Raw genomic sequence first — 23,360 nt, forward strand, 5'->3', positions numbered from 1 at the left:
CTATCTCAGACTCAATTACTTAGATTTTGACATTTATTTTCCAACCAAGTGTCAAAGTGCAAAACAAAATCCCAGAGTACTCCATTTGCTAACTTTGGTGGTTCTTATGGATTTATTTATATAAGTGTGTGCCTTGGGCAAAAAGTATTGTATGGGTCCATAGTGAGCCCACACATGTGACATGTGCATGTATGCTGAAGCCTTAAACTTCTTCATAAGTACCACCACAGCTTCATTAGCACCAGGTTTTCCCTGTTAAACATAACCCTATGGAGAGCATTTTATTACTTGACATGATACTAAAACTTGACTATGTCTAAATGCAGAAGCATCTTTTGTGATATTTTAAGTTGTATGAACTCCCTAACATCCTACAAATGACTGAAATGGTAAAACCTCCTGAAAAACTATTTTATTAAAATATCTCAGGTGAAGGGTTCCTTTGAAACCCCTGTGGGGCCCTTGTTTCAAAGTTGTAGTTGGTCCGAAAGCCGTAGTGGTGGTCATATTAGGGTCTAAGTCAGTGGGTTTATTAAAAGTACACACAGACACACACACAGAACTGGAAAGGTGACAAGTTTTTAATTTCAAATCAACAGTGTTAAAATGGGTATCATTAATACTATAAAAAAGACAATAATCATACAGTAACAAAGACAATTATTATACAGGAACTGTTAGTACATCCTGAGTATAAGACACAGGGGTGGGAGGTTGACATGAAGGTTTAGATGTAGAGGAAAGCTTAGAGGTAGGAGGACAGTAACACTGAATGTCTGACATGCTGTACGTTGCAATTGTGAAGGTTATTTTAGTAAACAGGGGGAAGGGAATGGTAGTTAAACAACTTTGAAAAAAGAAAGATAATTTTTTTGTTTTGTAACTACACATTAAAATGGAGTGGAAAAAATCAGATGAGGTCTGACAAAGACAAATTATACGTAAAAAATTAATTTTCCAATATTATATTGTTTCCACTAGTCCACAATGTGTATGCTTATGTATTAACATGTAGCTTACTCTCACTTAAGATTGTGTAGTTAAGTGACAGAAAAGAGTGAACTCATATTCAGCTTCTCTTAAAAATGAGTTTTAACCTTCATTTATCTGTAGAAAGACAGCTGTGAATGCTTTTCCATCTTAAACAATTGTTTCAACATTTCACACAGCCAATATGCAAAGTAAAATCCGACAGTTTTAAACATGCCACAAGTTAGTCGATCTATTAGTTGTACCTAATTCAACATCAGTTCCTTGTTCTGGTAAGCTAGACAGGTAAAAATGAGGAAAAAATAACTGTGCCACGTTAAAGATAATTTCTTCACATATCCTATATAAAGTCTATAAAGTTACATAATTTTGCCAAATTATGTTGTTTTATATTGGTTTCTATCAACCAGAAAGTTAGGTAAAACTAGTTTTTGATTTTTCAATAACTGGACGTCTAAAGCTGTAAAATTACACTGTTACGCACAATTAAATTGTTCTTCTGTGTATTAAAATTCTATGAAGAAGATAGCAACAAAATGTAACTGTTGTCATTTTGTTTGATGGCTTAACTAAGGCACAGATAGTCAAACTTGATTCCTTTAACATATAATCAACTGCTCTGTGTCCACTAGGAAAGAACTGGTTGCCATTGTGAATGTATGACATGCATATCTCAATCGCTTGCCTTGATAAAGAAATGTCACAAAGGATCTTCTAAATATATGATTAACAAATGCATAAACCAAAAAAGTGGGATTACTAAATGATTACTCAAGTACAGGAAGGGAAAAGCCTCAGTCAATACTTAACTCTTTGTAAACTGGTAAGGAGAAAATATGTGTCCATTACATAAAAAAACAGACCAAGCCTAACTACAGCGTGTACTGAACCGACTGAGCATTATGGAGGTGAAAGCTGTCTGTGTGACAAGTGACAAATGAAAATATTTATGCGCATGTGTATAGATCTGAAAAGACATTTCTTATCCAATTTGCCCTCAATTTGCTACATGCTTTGTCCTCACGCTGCACTCTACAGCACTTCACAGTGCACTGCTACATACATAGTTAAGTCAAGGCACATCATGTCAAATCATTAAAGAACCACTTAACAACAGCTGGTCTTGTTTATGCTGACCTCCAGTGGATGAACTTATCCCTGTGCTGTTTGGGTGCCGTGGTGTATCATGACACAATGACATCACTGTTAGGTTTAGGAGGCAATGAAACAGGACTTTAATAACTCTTTATAGGGTAATTATATCAGACTCTCCCTCTATGCATATCTTAAAAATGTAACAGAGGAGTAGGATTTAGGTGAGCAGGCAAATACTTCAATGACTCATTGTTTGAGCACATCAAAAGTCATGAGTATTCATTCCTGATGTAAATGACGCGATCAACTGCTCAAATAGGGATAATGGCGATGACACTGTCCCTCTGTCAACATCTGCAAGGGCTTTTTTACTTTATAAAAGGTACAGCAGCCTCTAAACAATTCCAGTGAAGAACGTAACACAGTTTATCCCTGAATTCTGTCAAAAAATTTTGTTGGAATTAACTGGAAACAACAATACAACAATTTTTCTATTAAAATTGTTTAAATCAATGATAAAATAACACAAAAAAAGAAACTATTTTTTTCTTAACAAGCAACTTAAACCTGCATATCATCTACACGTCATGGTTATCGGTTGCTGGTTACTTGCTGCATGGTGTTCATTGTTGCACCTGATATCAAATGAATTCAGAAACCAGTCTCAAGTAAAAGCGACATGATGAGTTTTCTCCTAAGAGTCACATTTCAGATCAAGAAAAAGAATCAGACACTCATTTGACTTAAACCGGAATGATACACTAGAGTGCCAAAGTGGACACCTGTAGAGAATGAAGACACCTATACGTTTCACCCTTATTTTAGAGTTTACCATGCGATGTGGACACCATAGGCATCAATCTGATGCTGTTAAGTCCGTCATTGATGTTGGGTGACAGGCCTGAATTGTCCACATACTTTTGGTCACATAGTGTATCATTCATATTGTAGATACCAAGAGGTTTAGATACCATTAGGTGATATATGTTAATGCATCCTCTCATTGTGCCATGTTGTGCTGCTTGCTCTTGCCTGCCCTGTATATGTCGCCATCCTTCAAGAAAGTATATATGAGCTCAAATTCAAAAATATATCCTGATTGATGCATTTCTTATGTCTAAATGTAAAATCTCATATATAATTTTTCACTTAGAGAAAAATAAACTAGTTCGTCCCATTATAAAACAAAGACATCCATTTTTAAAAACAATTTCTCCATCTCATTTTGTGTGTGTAAAAGAATAGCTTTCTATATAGATTAGGAGCATCAGTATTCCTCCGTTTGCTGCATGAAGATGACTGATGGAGAGATCAGAGGTGGCTCTCTGATTCATATTTTTCTCCAGTTCCATTCTCCAGCAGCCAGGTGGACAGTCCCAGTTCACTGAAGTTCATGTTGCTCTCGTTGAGCCGTTGCACGCGATATGTCTCATAGTGAATATTGTGTGTCACGTCTTTCAGGTCCTGTAGGTGAGACCTTTGCAAAAAAACAAACGGAAAGACTGATGTTGATTTTGCGACAGTTTCAGTGATAAATTTGATTTAGAGCAATCTGCAAACTCCAACACTCCCTGCTTTTCTTAACACACTTAGATTTTTTCAGTAGAGTTTTGGCTGGAAGATCATTTGAACAAAGTTTTACGGCAATCAATCTTGCTCATATGACTGAAATGATATGACAAATTTACAGATTGTCAAAAAATTGCTTGAGCATATCTTAAACTACCTTCCATGACCCTCATCTTAAACATTGTAGTGGCACCCTTATCTAACGACTTTTTATGTCCTAACAAACTGCTATTAAGAACTGTAGAGAGCTACAGCAGCACAGTCCAACTCACCTGATGAGTAGATCTCTCAGGTTGGCAAACTCACAGTGTGCAACATTTTCAACTGAGGAAAGAGAAAAAGATCGATTATATGGTCAGCTTTGAAGATACAGACTAAAACACGTCTGAACATTATAACCCTTTTTTCACTTTCTTTAGACTTGTTCTTACCCAATAGTTTTACTTATTTTATTTTCCAATAATCGCTTTCATGGTAATTGCACGTTACAGAAGATTTTTTCAGTTTTTCATTTTATTTACCAAAACTACAAATATAGTATTTAAGTATGACTAAACTAAGCTAATGCTTAAAATAAATTAAAAAAGGAATGGAATCCTGGTAAAAAAAAATGCAAACCAAAAAACAAACAGTGGCAGATTCTTACTTATTATAATACTGTAAAATATTAAAGTTTCTATGACAGAATAACCAACTGGATCCTGCCAGTAACATGGTAAATGGACTGTACTTAAATAGCGCTTTTTTAGTCTTTGCGACCACTCAAAGCTGCTTTTACACTACATATCACATTCACCCATTCACACACACATTCATACACTGATGGCAGAGGCCGCTACGTATAGCGCCCAACTGTCAATCAGTTATCATATTCATGGCTATGCCACTGGGAGCAATTTGGGCTTCGGTGTCTTGCCCAAGGATACTTCGACATGTAGCCTGACGGAGCTGGGGATCGAACCTCAAAGCTTCCGATTGAAAGACGACCGACTCTACCAGTGGTAACACTAGTAGTGTACCAGTCTTTCACACAGCTGGATATTACATACATATTATTTCAGCATCCTTTGCACTTCTCATCATTGCACTATTGTCTCTTGTAGCATTTACATATTAGTTTAATGTTGAATATTTAATATTGTAGTTTTTAGTTTAATATTTATTGTTTAATGCTTGTACATAGAGAGCGAAGTTAAACCAGAGTCAAATTCCTTTTATATATGTACATACCTGGCCAATAAAGCTGATTCTGATTCTGACATCCATCCAACATATGGAATATACAAAAACATCCTTGACACTTTTTAGACATTGTGATGACTGTTTTTCTTTTTAACATGTTAAGGAAATGTATATTAAATGTCCAGCCTTAATAAGGTTATTTATTTGCTTCCAATTTGTCTGACAACAGACAATGAAAAATAAGTAAAGCATCATTGTCCCACAATGTTTGCTCAATTAACACCAAACTTGCAACAATACATCTTCCGACTGTGCTCCACTAACGATCCAGACAGATTTATATATATATATATATATAATAAATTTAGCCCACAGTACATGAACATGTTTTACTCGTAAACACTAATGTAAATGTTGTTGGATACATTTTTTTGAATGCAATCTTCCTTCAATTATTCCAGTCAATGGAAAAAGAGCACATGTAAACTTCAGTTTCCGAAATTATGGAGCAATCGATCTCTGTAAAAATGAATTACAGACCTTTTTGATTTGTCTACATGAAATACACGAATTTCAACATTTGACACTAGTTTTAATTCTGCCTTTACATTGACAGCTGTCACCATAACCCTGGAAAAAAAACCCACCTCCAGTCTCACATCCATCTGGGTAGCTTAACATGACTACAATGTGCCCTTTGTGGCCAAGTATGTAAGTTCAGGAGCCAAATGATGCAAAGAGGTTGCACTTGATGGCTTACCTTCAATGATTCCCCATTTTGTTTTACGGCCCAGCACCTTGTTTCCATTCACCTGGTGCTCCTTGTCCGTTCCCACCACAGCAAAGGGAATGCTATCCTGGACACATAATATCAACATTTCTCAGTCAGACTGGTTTGAGGGATTCATTCATTATTACATATGATATCTACAGTACCAGCACACATTTAACAAATGATTGCAAATGCTAATCTCTGCACTATAAAGATGACATAGTCACATAATTTCAGATCATATTTTTCTGACAATGAGTGTGGCTTTGTTATTCAATGGATTTTTCTTGACTCTTGCCAATAAGTTAATTTTAAATGCATCAACGTAAAACAAAAAGGGGTTCCTTTGGGGATTTTAGATCAGGAAATAATAAGGTTTTGAAACCAGATTTTCACACATTGTCCCTTCTACTGAACAAAGGGCAAACAAATTAAAATGAATTGTAATGGGAAGTCAAACCTAAACAACCAAATGTAATTAACATATTTATTAACAATATTTCTATGGTTCCACAAAAAGTTGGGTGTGATTGCATTCTGTGTCAGCTGTCACTAATTTCTTGTTTCACATAATACATAGAATAATGAAGACTACAAAAAGTCAGTTTTGCTGTGACTAAATGACAACAGAGAAGAAGATACCCTGATCCTGTCATTCAGGATACGTTCCTCCGGATCCTCATCATACTCTTTCAGGGGGTAAACACAAATCCCATTGGCTGTCAAGTCTTGCCTTATCTGTCAAAGGGTCAAAGGTTAAACACAGGTTAAACGAGTCAGGTTAGCTGGTTTACACCAAACGCTAAATGTTAAGGCAGAAGTATGAGGACTGAACATATGCATGGTCTAAGGTGTTGTAGTGAAGATTTATTCTTACATAAAAACTGTTTTTTTCATATTTCACAATTAGAACAACATCTGCAGGAAAGGAAACTACAGTTGCAAGCTGTGGGTATGTATGCGTGTTCTATTACCCTCTCTTTAAAGTCCTGTCTCTCCTCAATGGTGAGTGTGTCGGCTTTGGCGATGACTGGTACGATGCTCACTATCTTCCCCAACCTCTTCATGAATTCAGTGTCGATGGGACGTAACCTGGAAACAAATTCAGATCAGTGGTCAGCAAAATATTTTTGAGCATGTTGCCTTGATTGACAAGGACCTACTGACTGAATGCATTAAAGGACTCTTTTGGATCCTTACTAAAGAGACTCTTTTGGATTTTGAATTTTCGTGGTTCTCCAATAATGGACTGAGAAAAGTCATTTATAAAGGATAAAAGCATACATACTTGCAAGTGGACTGAATAAGTCATTTATTTTCAGTAAACTGTAATTTCATTTAAATGTATTTTCTTGCATATAAGGTTATACTATGTTGAGAGATAAAACTGATGTTTAGTTAATTTTGCATTTATACCTATTAGCTTCATCTTCATCTTTTTGAATGAAGGGTAAGCTTCCTTCGTTCATGAGTTTAGGGTACTTACAGGTATGGGATAAGAGTGATTACCTGCAGTATAAGGATAGTGCAGCTCAAGTCCAGCAAGAGTAACTGGATACAGGTGGTAAACTGCTACCAGACCCTTAATAAATTATGCTGGATTGTTACAGTAAATGGTCTCTGCAATTATTTTAAGATATGCTAAGCATTGGTTACATAAACAGAAGAGTAAAAAAGAAAACCCCAAGTGGAATTTTGAGTTGGACTGTTTTATATTGCTTTGTGGATTTTGGGATTGTGGGTTTCGTTGTTTTGTGTTTTAAATATATGAACATTTTGATTTGCAAGCAACTGAGGATTTTGAGTTTGTATTGTTCTTGTTGGGTGGGGTTTTGTCATTAATTGTGGGTGTACATTTTATTAGTTCATCCATTGTGAGGTTTGATTGAATTAAAAATAAAAAAAAACCTAACAGACTGACTTATCTTAAATGCCAGGAGAGAAACCTTGCTGGCACAAAATAACAAAATAAAACAGAATCACCAAAATCAAACTTTCACAAGGGTTAACACAGCGAGCAGGGTCAACAATGGCAGAAAGTTTTGAAGAAGAGCTGAAAAACCAAGTCCGCAATTATCCAGATCAGTACGATGTGAGATGAATTTCATTTAAGTCGACGTGGAAACCTGCAAAACTAAATGGAAACAAGTCCGGGACTGTTACTTCCGTGTACGGAGGAACATGTTGGAGAAATGGAGTGGGGATGGTGCCGACGGTGTGTTCCGTCTACCGAACACACAAAAGCTGTTGCTGTTTCTGCTGTGATCTCAGAATTAATATAATAGTAACCTCCTCGAGTGTCACCATGTCTGTTGTTTACATCCCACAAATTTGGTAGTTGCATACGGCCTCAGCTCTCTGGCATGCCCCCTAGCGGTATCCTCCAGTAACACGCAAAGTGCATAGGCAAGTATGGGAACAATCACGCTCACAACGCAGCTGGTTGTGTTCGTGAACGCAAGGTTAAAAGCAAGTATATATCTGGCTTAAGTGTTTTCCACAGGTTCATGTCTGTATGTCTCTTAGTTGAGTTCATATCTTGTTTTTTGTTTTTAAGTGCAAAAACAATACAGACAGATACCAGAAATTAGAGAAGGAATAAATTAAACGCTAGTCAGGACACAGGATCTACTTATAATTAGGCAGAGTTTGTCAATGAAATATGCCAGGTACACTATAACAGCAGCATGGCTTTTTGTAAAGACAGATTAATAATTCTGTTATGAACAGCCTTGAGTGAACTCAGCAGTGAATTAGTACTGACCTGTGACCAGTAGCAGGGAGGAAGTAGATACAGCAGTGGACTCTGCTGTCGGGTATTCTCCTTTTACGGTTGACATTCAACTCCTCTATCAGGTATTTTTCATACTGCTCGTTGACATACTTCACTATGGGCTCCCAGCTAGAGGGTGGAGCAGCAGAAAAGTGTCAGTGATTAACAGCATTATTCTGTTCATTTCATGAAAGGACGAGATTGATATTGTTCTATGTTTATATGCTGATCAACAAATCTGCAAAAATCTGCAAAAATTAAATAGACATTATTAATAATTTCTGACTTCTGATATTTAGGCTTCTATCCTTAAGGATAGGAAGAACCTTAGGAATATAAATAGTTATATAAATAGTTTACTTCTAACAAAGGCTGTGGTTTGTTGGAGATTATGTTTAGCAGAGGATTAATGTTCTAGTGTTTATTTGGTGCAGCAATAGTTTGTATGTGAGATTGAGTCAAAATATCCTAGTGTCCATGAGAATGGTAGAACCCACACTGATAAGGGACTTTTTAAGCTGCAATTTAAGAGGGGGAATGTTCAACTACTAACAATATGGTTTCCAAAATGAAAAGTGCTGTGAGTGCTGAGATTATTGAAAAGAAGCACACTCTGTTGAACAAAGTATGTAATGACACCATTAACAAACTTTTCTGTAGAAGTTCTCATATCATTGCATATCTGAAAACATTTGTGCCAATATCAATGGGGGCAAGTTACAAGAACTAAGAGAAAATAAAATTAATGGCTGACTCTGAGGTAAAAGTCCTCACTTTAAGGCTTTAAAGATATAATCTCCAAGATTTCCACTTCAATACATATCTGTTAAGTCACTATCTATCGCCGAATGAGGTAACACAATGGTGATTGAGCCTATGGCCCACAGATGAAAGCCTTTGCATTTGCAGTATATAGTATTATTAAGGACTGGGTGTTTGTGGCAACATTCGCGGAAAGAATCACAAGCGGCGCCCAGTTAGTGACGCATTTTCCATCATCCAGCAGTGGTTGGACTTCCAGAGAGGGTAGGTAAGCGGCTGCTTTTCCGGTCTCTGCAAGTGTTGCGAGTAAACACTAATCTACTATGGCTAAACAAACAAAGAAAAGGTCAATGACTACAGATACAACTTAAATAAGTAGAAATCCAAAGTAAAAGAAACAAATTTGATGCTCAGATGAAGTCTGTGTGCAGTTAAATTGACTGTGATTAACTGGTGCAGTATTATTAAAAGGGTCATTAATGTTGTGGATTCGCCAAATAAAGATAACATTTCCTATTAACTCTGCTTTTTGCTTTGGATTACAATAACTGAAATCAAGTATTCAAAAGTGTCATCTTTTTCTTTGCTTCGATCCATCTGTCATTTCTTGTCTGCGTCCTGATACTCACCAATTCTCATTGTTGATATTGTCTCCAAATCCTGGAGTATCGATCACAGTCAACTTCATCTTCACCCCCTTCTCCTCAATTACTAGACAGGAAGGATAGAGAAGGCTTACATAGGGGTCTATGTCACAGCTGAGTGGTTTACAGTTAAAAGACAATTTGAGTCTGAAATATGAAGGGTTGAAAGGAAACAAGTGCACATAAATGCGAGTCTCATGATTATGATACGTGAGTTTCACCATTGGCATATGCCACACATACAGAGTTCAGCGAAATCAAGAAAAGTGAGTAGATACCATTGCTAGGGATGCAGTTCTAATCACAGACTCCAAAGGACTAACTCTTATCATAACAATCGGCAGAAAGAAGTCTGAAAGACTGTTTGGAAAAAAAGAAAAGATACGAAAACGCAAAAAAAGGCATGAGAGACTATAAGCAAAAGAGCTGGAGGCTATGACAGAGAAATGAACAAAATTGAAAATGGCACAAAGTAAACACTACAGAAGTCATTATTATGAGGTTATGCATGATTGATCAACAACTGAGTCAACAATGGTTAAGCAACATGCTTAAATTTTCTTTGAAAGACTGAACCACAAGAAGTAATAGCTAGAGGGAGAATATTGCCTAACAGAATATTTATTTGTCAGAAATCACAAACATTTAATAATGGACTATTAATACTTTTTTTAATCAATGTTTTTAAACAAGTAACAAGTTTGTCTTTTTTCTTTGACACGGTTAGATTCCTACATGGGATCTAATGCTCATGCTGCAACCATGGCGGTGTCAAATTAACTTGAAATGAAGACAAACAAATGAAGGAGCACATAAAACATAATTCAAAGCAGTAAGTAGGCTTGCCTTCAAATTGTAGTTGAACACATGCAAGGCTTTCCCAGACTCTCTTGTAGGATAATAGGGGTAACAACTAACAAGCACAATGAATAATGCTATCCTGCAATAGTATCTCTTCAAATAGTCTTAGCATCATAAATATGGGAAAAATCTAGGAAAAATAAACTCTAAAATCTGATCAGAAGAATGTTTTAATGATAAAACTGAGATAAAAGCACTGAAGGCACTTTTTTTTTTACAACTAGAACAATGCAACACATAACTCAGCACAACTGTCTTTGCTAGTTTACCACCAAGACATTTGAACTCCCAGCCCTAATGTTGTGCAAGTAGCAAATGTACTTATGCCCTTGACAGAGGGGTAGGCACACCTGGCTTTGAAAGGTCATGTGATATGACACTCTAACTCGCACTGGTTGGTTATGCCCAAAAAGCAAATATAATTAAAAGAATAAATCAAGTGCAGATTAGCAGATTCCTATCTTTACATACCTTGGATCAAATAAATATCTCCCCATTCATACAAGAAAATGGCAGAAACAGGACCAAGATATCCTGTAACTTCCCCACCTCACATAAGCATGTTGCAACACTATTCATTATAACTTTGCAGCCCTTTACCATAAAAAAGCCCACTCAGACCACACACAAACAGACTATACTATTTAAGTTGTGCTTAAACTTTTATCTTAAATGATTGTACCACCAGAGATCTTGATTTGATGCTTTTAATCGAGGTGGTAAAGACAGCTTATGTGGTTGATGGATGCTGTCTTGTCTCCAAATCCTTGCTTCCTGTCTGAATTCTCTGACTTTTAAACTTCTGCCATCCTAGGCCACAACAGGATTGTCATTACTGATAATTTAAATTACATTTTAATGATCTCACACATAGCACTTATTAAACACTTAAGTTTAATGTTGTTTGAAGACCCTGACTTCACCAAGCATGTCACAGGGTCCACTCACAGTTGTGGGAATACACTTGATCTATACATTTCAGCACAAAAACACAGTTTACAATGATTAACTAGATGCTGAATCCTGCCTCTGTCATCTTCCTCCCAGACCAAACCTCCACTAGATGTGAGGAACTTGCAATATTCTTTATCAACAAAACTACCTCAACAAGAGGCTATTGTCTAAGATCTGTAAAACAATGTTGAAATTTCACTGCTATTTCTGTTCAGGAGAAATATAAGCTTGTGAATAATGTAATTCTTTCAAATATAAAAGCTCATATTTCATACATTAAGAATTGTAGTGTTGCAATGCTTCAGTCTGTCAGAAAAAAATAGCAGCTGCTGGAAAACATTTTCTTTCACCAAATCACAAATTTCTTAAACAAAAATAATATGTATTATCTAGTTGTAATTGATGTGATGTCATCAAATATATCAATGCTAATGAGCATTAGCATCCATCCACCAGCATCTAGAACACGTTTTTAACTTTGAGACATCATAGTATTATATTGACATAAAAAAATCATATAAGTGTCCAATATTACCATGGGTTAGTTCTGCTTAATGATTTCCTATGTTGTGGATGATGACTTCATCCAACTGTAGATGTTGAAGTAAGGGCAGTAAAACAATAGCAAATCTCTCATAGACATCATTTAACCTCAAATATCATCATACTCTCTGAAACTACATCATACATTTTTAAAAACACATCACTTTCTATGTGAAAGTAACCTATCCATAGCAGTGTAGATCAGGTGTTGAAGGTGGTGTTAAATGTGCAAATAACCCCCCCCCCCCCCCCCCCTTTTGGAAAGAATAGTGACTTTCAAAGCATAGTATTCTGGATCAATCTGAGAGTAGATATTTAACACCTTTCTAACTAAAAAAGAAAACTAGGAAAATGTTTTAGGAAGCTGTCACAACCCAAGCTGGGATTCCCAGTCATGAGACATGCAGAGAAAGGAACAATGATATGAAAGTAGGATGTGAGTGCTGTCTTGTTTCATACCAGTCATAATGTCCTCAAACAGGTATAACAAAAAACAGTCAGTGGAAGTAGAAGAAGGAACAAAGAATTTACAGAGACACACGGCTGAAAACAAATCAACATTTTTGCATTGTGCATAAACACATATTTGATATTCAAAGTGCAGTTCAACATACAAATCTTCAACTTTGTTCGGAATCATAACACATTTCCTCCGTGTATGTGTGTGTGTGTGTGTGTGTGTTTGTGTGTATGTGGACTCACCATGGCTGATTGAATGCAGTTTGACCGTCTTGGAGATCTTCTCTTCGTAGTTGGATGTGCAGGACTTGCGGCTGACTTTGGACTTGAATAGAGTGTTGACCAGTGTGGATTTCCCCAAACCACTCTGACCTGCAGATACATGAAACTAATGTCTCCTTATCCAAAGAATACAATAAAAGGTAGACGCTAGTTGTGTAAGTAAAAGTATTGGATTAGAAGCTGATTCTGACTCTTATTACCCTAATGGCCTTAATTTGTTACACACACAAATGGAAAATTTTCTGTAGGGCTGCCCCTAATAGTACATTGAGTTTATTGGACCAAGTTTTCATTGGTTGACTCATAAAAAAAGAAAAGGCCTGAAACTCAATTTGGGAGATGCACATACAGTAGACTCTGTTAGACTTATCCATATGTTACAGGCCCATTGCATCAGCCTAATGATACCAGAAGTCTCCCAACTACAGTTTGGAAGGCTGGCTCAGGGAAGGGACAAAGTTATTTACATTTTATTGAAATTAGTTTTCAGTCTCTTTGGAGTTTGTTGCAAACCATTCAGAATCATTACTGCTTTATTTATATTTTAAAAGGCTCACAGTTTTGTATTTTTCTGTATTGCAGCAGATACTTAAGTATGTGTAACTATAAACTAGGGCTGCACAATATATAATTTAACAACCGCAATTGTGATGTGTGCATGTGCAATATTCACATCACAGGACATGTTATATTGAAGCAAATTAATAGACTGTTAACTTTTAGCGGCTACACCTGCAGCACTCACACCGCGTGAGGTTGTGTGCCGACAGGAACAACGGGAAGCAGGAGACATGATTTTTCGTTTCATAAAGTGACTGTCACAGGGCTCATCATGCTGTGATTAGACATACTTTTGATCCTCATTAGCAATGGTTGATGACATACCATATTAATAACACAACTGCAGCCCATGTATTTGTTTTATAAAGAACGTGTCGCGAAACCTGAACTCTCTCTAATTTTTTCATGAGTTCAGAGTCTCAGAGTCTAAACTAAGAGTGATAAAAGTAGGAGGGGGGTTGTGTTTGGTTAAAAGCAAATAGACTTCAAAGTCCTTAATAATAAAAAGTATAATTGATTATTGTTTATATAAATATGAAAACACATTGCGTTTATCTGGTATAATTTCCTGTATTTTATAAAATCGCAATAAATATCGCAGAACAAAAAGATATCACAATGCAGCCCTTCTATAATCATTCTTAATAATACAAACAATGTATTATTATATGTATTGTGTATCATATGCATTATTCTATTAACCATTAATTTATACAATACCGTGTCTTCTTCTATGAATTAAGACTTCAAATTCAGTGAAATTCCAAAATGTTCACAGACACCCAAACTGTATGCACACACTGATATACACTACTAGAAAACACAGTCCGGCACATATTAAAATCCATTGACCTTGTTAATGATAAAGTCATTCTTACTATAAAACTTCCTGTTTTCAATCAGCAAGCGAGGTGTGTGTGTGTGTGTGTGTGTGTGCGTGTGTGTGTGTGTGTTTGTGCCAGGAAAGAGGAAAGCGAGTATAGCCTCAACTCTCAAAACCACTTCCGCCGTACAGAATCAAACTTCCTCTACTTATATAAAAGCAACAGTTTGAAAATTCTATGACAACCCTGAGAAATGTTGGCCATCAATTAAGTGTTGTCATTGGTGAGAAAACTTGGTAACAAAGCAGACACAGTATACCACAATGCTGCAGCCAAGGAAGTTCAAACCTTTCATCAGTAAATGCAATAATAAAGAAAAAAATAATGAAAATAATGAATGTTAATTGGTCACTGTCTGTGTCAGTGTTCATTTGTGTGAGACTCACCAACTACCATGATGTTGAATTCAAAGCCTGCCTTCATGGTCTTGCTCCTCATCTGGTCCAGTACAGCCTCGATGCCCACGTAGCCAAAAAGGTCACTGCCCTTGATGTAGCTTATCTGCAGGCCTTGGACAGGCTGGCAGAGCTCCACCTTCACCTCCCCATCCAGCTCAATTTCTTTCTTCATCTCTCCTTCTTCCATTCCCTTCTCCTTTCCCTTCTCATCCATCTCTGTACAGTTTTTCCCTCTTTCTGCCATGGAATTCTGGGCATTCATGCTTGCTCCTTGTCCTTGGCTCTTGCCTTCATCTTCTTGCTCTTGTCCCATAATGCCTCTCTCCTTCTCTTGTCTCTCCTCCATTGGGGTGAGCGAGTCCGTCTCCAGCTCTCCAGCTGTTTCTGTGGAAAAAGTAAGAGATGAAGAACGAGAAGACCTATTTCCCCATTTTCTTTCTGGAGGGTCTTGCATTTTTGTATTGAAGGAAATAGTAACTATCATTCTGCAACTATCACTATCTCTTCTCTTTTGTAATTGAAAAATAAACTTGTCAGTGCTCAATGAGGGACAAAACCTTAAAACTAGCTTTAGAACAAGCCGATGCATAGGTCTCAGTGAAAACCTTCTGCTTCATGTTGGTGTACATGTCAGCCATGTGTATGGAACTAGTGTGCCTATAGCTCATGATTATGATTTGTGTTTAGTCCTTTCTGTGTTCCTACGTGTTAAATACTGAAAATATAAAGAAATGCTGACTTTTTGTTTTGTTTTGAAAATTGAGCTAAAAACCAGGGAGGGGCTATATACAAATTGTCAATATACGTGTGTTTATTGAATGCACCGAGCATCATGTGTGTAAAATGCTATGGAAAATCACCTGCGCAAAAACATGCCCTTTCTTCATGTCCCCTTCACCTGTTTGCATGTTTCAACAGCAACAGGGAGACTGAGAAATCCCCTAAAGGAAACAGGTCTGTGTTGCAGTTTCATCAATTATTGATTCACCGTCACTTTTGTTATTATTTTTTTTCACTTTGAATAACATTAAGGGTGTTTGCTGAAATTTAATGGCAGTGACAAAGCCCTTCCTTTTACCACCAGCTGCCCGTGCTTGAAACTAACCTTGTGCCAGGTGTATGCTGGCGAGGCTGACTAACTAGTGAGGTGACTTGTTAGGCCACCTCTACCAGATTGAGTCATGCTGTCTACATCAGTCTATATACGATGCCAAGTCAACTAATTTCCTAATTTTGCTTATTCCCATAACTGGTTTGTGTATATTTGAATTTTGAACATAGCAGGTCTAGCTGTTTCCCTATGTTTCCAGTCTTTATGCTAAGCTTGGCTAACCAAGTCTCATAGCAGGGGTTGTCAACTTTAACAAAAAACAGAAAGATTAAGCCAGTTTTTGAACATGCATGTGCATCACTAACGGTGCAGGACAAATCCATGAGAGGAAGAGAAGTTTGGAGCTTTAGAGCTGTTTTCATCACAGTATTAAATTACTCATTCTCTGTCACGGTTGTGCAACTACTTTGCTAACTTAAGCGTGGGGAAGACTCAGCTAAGGCGGCATGCAAGCACAGGCAGAGTTCACTGAGGTAGGCAGGTCATAACGCACACAGGCAGGAAAGCCATCGGATCCTTTTAATTCGCCTTAATCGATCTCTCAGAAAGAAAGGAAATAAGTGTGTTTATCTTCTTTAAAGAGAGGATATATATATCTGTATAAATGTACTGTATATTATTGTACACATAATACAATTGTATTGATGAGATGCAGGTGCTGAAGGTTCCATGATCAGATTTACACATTTGTCTGCACAAAGTGCAACTATAGCTCGGCAGTAGTAGAACACTGACTTCCTAACACAATTTTAATATCCTGTTCTGGTGTACATGTTGTTTACAAGGGTGGTTAGAAGGAGCATTGATAGGCAACACAAAAACATCAGAACTATAAAGGTTATATTTGTATGGGATGTAATAATCATACTCACACACTCATCAATATTTGATCAGGAACTACTTATGGTTCTCTAAGGCTACCAGAGTAACAGAAGGGGTTTGTGTGTGTGTGTGTGTGTGTGTGTGTGTGTGTGTGTGTGTGTGTGTGTGTATGTGTGTGTGGTCTCGCCTTAGAGCTTTAATAGGATTTGATGGGACCGACAATCCCTTTGAGAACTTGAACTTGTGTGTGCCTGTACGTGTTTGTACGGACGGAAATACTCTCAAATAAAATGACACAGTCAGCTGTTATTTTGAATGTTTGTGTTCTTCATGACTCAACAAGCTGTATCATTTTACTAAGCCCTACTCTCACTTACTCACACACATGCACATACAGAGGCTGTTGGTTTGTGTTAGTCCACATAATTTAATCAGCTATAAATATCCAACCGTACAACCATTAGAGAAGAACTAATCCTCATGAGTCAGGACAGAGAAGGGCAGAGCAAGAGACACTTACAAGTCTGTTTTTAAAAAGAATTATTAATACATTTTAAACTCTACTGAATTCTCCTGACATTTTTTTTTTGTTTGTATTGATATAATTTCTAGTAGGTAAGAAGTAGGTGAAAGAAAAGATGCAGTTGGCTGCATTATGACAAGTGTAGGATCCTTTATTTTTCGAGATTGAATCATACTAAGTAATAAAAGTCAGGATATCTTGGACACTTTTCTGATTCATTTTTTCTCTTGTGAGTGAACTTTATTAAGTTACAGTTAGTTTATTGTTTAAAAATTTTAAATGCAAACAGAATAATAGAATACATGGACTATTACTATATCTTTCAAATGTTTTTTTTTAAGTTAATTCTTCAAATCTTTGTGTCTGAGTCATGCATGTAAATGTTGTGGACAATGCTGGACACCATTTTAAAAAAAAGAAATCAGTAAATATGTACGGTAGTGTTATGAAATTTCTTCTTTGACTGGCCTGACCCACTGTAGAGTCACTGTAGAAAGGAAATTTAGAAGACAAACTAACCACTGGACACACACACAAATTCACACAGAGTCTGTGTAGAGTATAAGCATGTGAAAAGCAAAAAGTGTGTCCAACCATCAGATAGAGAGACTCCTCCAGGCAGCGTTTGCTCAGGGAGCCAAAACTACAAATGATGGGAAAGAAAGGAAAGTCAGAAGGAGACATTCTGGCCTTTTAGTCTCATCCAGTGAAGCGTTGTAATAGCTTAAAATACACAGATGCAGAAGTAAAATAGGATGAGTAAAGTTCTGCAGTTTTCGGTTAAACTGCAAAAACCGTAACCTCTGCCTGAATTTTCTTTCCTATTTTGCTGTATATCTGGGGACAGCATGCAGGGTGTAAGGTCAAGACTTAAAAAGAAACATAACGACCAGGTTACGTTGCTGTCTTTGTCTCTCACCCCTGCTCTGTTCCTGTTTGTCTGAGAGATACAGAGATCATACAAAATGTGGTATCTTTAACAATCACAAAATAATATATAATTTTCTGATACAACTTTGTTCTCACTAATGTTGCCTTTGTCTGCCATTCTGTTTGGAAAATAAATGCTTGAAATAAATAATTTTGAACAAGGTGTTATCCAACATGGCCTAGAAATGGATGAGATGCAATTAACTGTACAAATGGAAATACTGGTGCACAATTGCAGACAAACTCTCCTTGTAGGCATTCACATGTTGGACTCAATTGTAGAGAAGAATAATAATGACAGGAAATCTAAGGTGTGAACCCTCACCCATCGTTGCATGCATCTCAGGTCATGCAGGTCTTCTCTGCCAAGCATTTTGCTAGCCAATTCACAGGAATGGGATGATAAACTAGACACCATCCTGCATATGTCCATTGTTTCACTAAAACTCTGGCAAACCAGACAGTTCCATTCAAACAGGTAACTGAGGAGGTATTTCTGTTTTCCAATCTGGCAGAACAACATACTCTGCCCTAGAAAAAATGAGGAGGCTTGTGCTTATTGGATTGGTATGGCAGTGGGAATGTTATCCTGGTCTTGCTCACCAGATCTGGGGTTATTGTTAGTCAAATGCACACACTAACTACCTACGGAATTTAAATAAATGATTGTCACAGCAGAGTACATGCCACATCCAGCTTTCGGATCTTAACAAAGACTTCCATCAACAAATTAATAGTGCCTTAGGAGGAATAAACCCCTAGAATCAGTACCAGGGTTAGGAAAAAGCTAATAGGCCGCCATCTTGCTACAGTATGTAAACAAACAAAACCGATGCCCCCGGTGACTTGAAAGGTCAGGCCAATTAGAAGCTGTCTTCATGACACTGTAGCCCATTGTCGGACACCACCATCATTGATGACAATGTGAGATTTAATTTGTGGAACAAGAGATGCAACTGTACCTAAAACTTCTGTTAAATCTGTTCACCGTGGATTACCAAAACAATCCAGGATGCCATAATTGCACTCATTGCAGGCTACAAATTGAATGAAGGAAAAGCAGTTAAAGCAGGGAGGTAAGAAGGACTTTAATTCCAGAGGGGCAAGCCCTGAAGCATGTAAACAAGGTCTATGAATAAAGATAACTAACTCACCTCGAACCTCCCACCTCCTCATTTGCTGATTTGTCTCGAGCTAGGGAGCTAAACAAATTCTAAGTTTGCTTTAAGGCCAGCCTCAACAAGCAAAAACAGCTGAAGCAGAGGTTAATAGCTGGTTAGGTGTACCTTTCACAGCTATCACCTGTTCCTAGCATGACCTAAGGAAGACTTTCAAGTTTGTGAACAACAAAAAAGCAGCAGGACCAGACCCTATCATAGGATGGGTCCTCAAACTATGTGCTGACTAACTGGTACTTGTAATCACAATGATATTGAATGGGTCCCTTGCTTAGTCTTTCATACCAGCATTCAAGTAATCTGTCTTGATAAGACCAGCCTGCCTGAATGACGACTACCCATTGGTACTCACCTTCAATAGTGATTTAGTAATTTGACTTTACTTATATAGCGCTTTTCTAGTCTTCGGACAACTCAAAGCTGCATTTACACTACATATCACATTCACCCATTCACACACTGATGGCAACGGCCTAAGTGCCAATCTCCAATCAGATCTATGCCCATTCATACATGATGGCTATGCCACCGGGAGCAATCATGCCCAAGGACACTTCGACATGTGACTGTAGCAGTCAGGGATTGAACCCCCAACCTTCCGATTGAGAGACGACGACGACGACTCTACCACTAAGATACAGCCACCCTTTAGTACTGGTCTGGTTCAGCTGCTGGTCAAGGACTGCATCTACTCCTTGCTACTGAGCACACAGAATGCTACAGTTAGTAAAATGTCCTAAATATATACCCCTATAATATAGGGTGGTCTTGGCGATGTTACGGCATCCTCCATTGATGGTTTGGGACAAGGAAGGGAGCCTTCTGAGATTGCTGTTCATTGGCTATTAAAGTTCACACCACAGTTCCCTTCAGGCTTGTTAAAAAGCTACATACAAGACAAAGGATCTTACATCTCCCTCTTTTTCCTTGACCTTGTGACTAGCAAACTCCTGGGGGTGAGTGTAAGTGGACATCTTAACACCAATGCAGACAGAGGTTGGATTTTAAGCCATACTCCCTGTACATGACGTTGTACCAACTTTCAAGTTCAACAACTATCAACAAGTTTGCTAGCAACATACATAGTGGTCCGATCCAACAGGAGAGCTACTGTGGTTTAAATTGCTGAAAATGTTCAAACTGGTTCTGATAGAAAGGTGTCAGAACACACGGTGCATCACAGTTTGTTATGTCTGGGACCGTGTAGCGGCAGAATGGTCAGGGTGCCCATGCTGACCCCTGTCCACCGCCGAAAGCGCCTACAGTTGGCACGTGAGCATCAGAACTGGACCACAGAGTAATGGAAGAAGGTGGCCTGGTCTGATGAATCGCGTTTTCCTTTACATCATATAGATTGCCAGGTGTGTGTGCATCGCTTACCTGGAGAAGACATGGCACAAAGATGCACTATGGGAAGAAGGCAAGCCGAGTGAGGCAGTATGATGCTTTGGGCAATGGTCTGCTGAGAAACCTTAGGTCCTGCCATTCATGTGGATGCTACTTTGATACATACAACCTACCTAAAGATTTTTGGAGACTAAGTATATCCCTTAATGAAAACAGTATTCCCTAATGGCAGTGGCCTCTTTCAGCAGGATAATGCCCTGCCACACTGTGAAAATGGTTCAGAAATGGTTTGAGGAACACGATCTCAATCTAATCGAGCATCTATGGGATGTTCTGGACAAACAAGTCTGATCCATAAGCAGGGCACCCCCATTAAAAACATTTGTAATCCCTGTTAGGAACTTCTCCTAGTAACTTATGCATAGACATGGTCCTTACCATTATTTACTCAAAAGAGCTTATTGAGGATTACTTCCACTTCATGTCAATAAAGTTTTTAAGCAAATCAATTTGCTGAGACCTTGAAAGGCTGTCGCATTACAAGTCTGAGAAGGTATCAAACAAGCACAGGCAGCTAATCAGACAGCTTGGGAGCAAACAGTTTATCCAGATTATCCAAGCCATTTTATTTAAAGATCAGACTGAAAGTCATCACACCAGAGTTTGGTATTAATACCACATTGCATAAGAAAACTATGCACACAACAATGGTAAGTATAGTGGGCCATAACTGAAAGTGTAAGTGTGCAATAATTTTGTACACCTTCAAATAGATTGGGTTATCCAGAAGTGTTTTTTAACCTGATCATCTAACTGCTCTTGTTTATTGACTTATCTTTTTTTGTTTCTGTGATATCACAATATTCCATTACCTCGGACAAGACAAGACACCTGATGATATCCCTTGGTTCCTATAGGAAAATGTGATTATAATTAGTTTTCTGATGTTTCAAAGTAGTTATTTATGGTGAGATAAGTGAATGAAGCACGTAATAGAAAATTGGGTTAGCTTTCATACATATAATACATGCCTCTAACATAGTTTGTAAGGAGCCAGCTGAGGCCTAACCCCCAGCCCTATCAAACGCCCCTCCACACACACGCATCATCCCCCACCGTAACTATCAAAGTGGACCATTCCTGTCAGCTTTCATTGTTAGCTCAGTAGACTGAGCATACACCACCAATATCCATGGGGGGATCTGAAAAACAAAATGAATCCTACCTTCTCTCATTCACAAAAGCGAGTTGCGTGCCTCCCTGGTTAGAAGTGAGAAGCTCTCTGGTAAGACTGGGAGAAGGAACTGTTGTTGCTTCCTAAACTCTTTTTGCTGCAAAGTTTGTCAACACGGTGTATCTCACTATCCCTTCCCCTCTCTGACTGCCTCTCTCCCTTTCCCTCTCTCTGGTTCTTCCTGATGCCAGGAGAAGTGTGAGGAGTGCAGAAAAAGTGAGAGACAAAAGAGAGCGGTGGATAGAGAGAGGGAGGGTGATGTTGGTGGCTAAAAGCAGCTCTAGGTCCATTCACATGCAAATTGTCCAAGAAGCTTCCACTAATCCCTGAGAGGGGAAGGACTACGCCTCCCGTCTCTTAACCTCATCCACCTCCTCCTGCTCCCCCCATCAGAAATTCTGATTCAGAATCAGTTACTCAGCAGTGGCTGGGCTCTCAGCTTCAGCCCTGTACCTCCATCCCATGGGTGCAGTTCGTTATGGCTCTTTAACTGACCAATTAAAGTAACTATAACATTTCTCAAGAAATTCGGTGTCCCAGATGATCTAATGTTGCTGCATGTGTTTGTGTGTTATATTTCAGTGCCTGAAGTGGAAAAGAATAAGTACATTCCTTGTTCATGTGCTGCCGTAAGTAATGGCCGGTATCAACAAATCATTAGGTATTGGACTTATGCTTGATGTAAATGAGTCCAGTGCACAGTGTAAGTCATGTGTAACATTTGTGCCAGTTACATATTTGTTATATTTTTTATCTGTGAAACGAAACGTTTATTTTGATACGACATGGATGTAAAAAAGGGAAGCTGAGTAAACAGTGGAGAAAGGTAAAATAGCACAGAGAGAGATAAACAAGTGGAGAGTCAAGAGTGGCACTGGCAATAAGGTGTTTATTGCGTTCAGTTGTGTTTTTTCATTTTTTCATTTTTTTATGTATTTGCACTCGCAGTAAAAGGATTTACTGTATTTTTTTGCTTACTGCTTGTTACATTTCTGTTCCTTCATTTAAATTAAAATAAATACTTGTTTTGGTCGTTGAAGATGATGGAAGATGAGGTCACTTTAATCTGAGTGCATAGAAGCTTCCTTAAAGCTTCCTTTTTTTTGAAAAAGTTCTTCAAGATCTTATAGATTTAAAGATAGAATAAAATGGTTTACTTTGTGCTTCTTTCACATTGATTTCATATCTGAAACACAGAGGCTGCCCTCATCTTACATACAGTCCATGCTTTACAAACAGGAAGAGAAAGAGTAGAAATGTGAAAAGTAAGAAGTGAGGGTACAAAAAATGGGGAAGTGAAACTATTATGAAAATCATTTGTGCAATTCTCTCATACGCTGCTGTACAACTATCAGACACTCAGGTTCACACTTGAAACTGTTAGCATATTGAATAAACAGCTTGATGTTAAAAACAGAAGCGTCCTATCTGACAACTAATATTTTGGGTGAATTGAAAAACAGTGTACTGCAGTATAATTCTACCA

General features: G+C 37.8%; 1 protein-coding gene across 3 annotated transcripts in view; it reads right to left on the reverse strand.

Moving 5' to 3' along the window:
- Positions 1–563: 563 nt before the first annotated feature.
- The window catches only part of septin12 (septin 12), a 48,208-nt gene continuing 25,411 nt past the window's right edge, over positions 564–23,360 (reverse strand). For all 3 annotated transcript variants that reach the window (XM_069673951.1, XM_069673952.1, XM_069673953.1), the window contains exons 2-10: positions 14,718–15,113; positions 12,848–12,976; positions 9,773–9,854; positions 8,373–8,510; positions 6,583–6,700; positions 6,251–6,346; positions 5,597–5,693; positions 3,927–3,978; positions 564–3,562 (exon numbers count right to left, since the gene is read on the reverse strand). In XM_069673951.1, the coding sequence (XP_069530052.1) occupies positions 3,397–3,562; positions 3,927–3,978; positions 5,597–5,693; positions 6,251–6,346; positions 6,583–6,700; positions 8,373–8,510; positions 9,773–9,854; positions 12,848–12,976; positions 14,718–15,113 (1,274 nt within the window). In that variant the 3' untranslated portion in view covers positions 564–3,396. The remainder of the gene's footprint in view (positions 3,563–3,926; positions 3,979–5,596; positions 5,694–6,250; positions 6,347–6,582; positions 6,701–8,372; positions 8,511–9,772; positions 9,855–12,847; positions 12,977–14,717; positions 15,114–23,360) is intronic.

The sequence above is a fragment of the Semicossyphus pulcher genome, unplaced genomic scaffold, assembly GCF_022749685.1.
Source record: "Semicossyphus pulcher isolate SPU_LCO1_2020_fin unplaced genomic scaffold, fSemPul1.0.p SCAF_23, whole genome shotgun sequence".
NCBI lineage: Eukaryota > Metazoa > Chordata > Actinopteri > Labriformes > Labridae > Semicossyphus > Semicossyphus pulcher.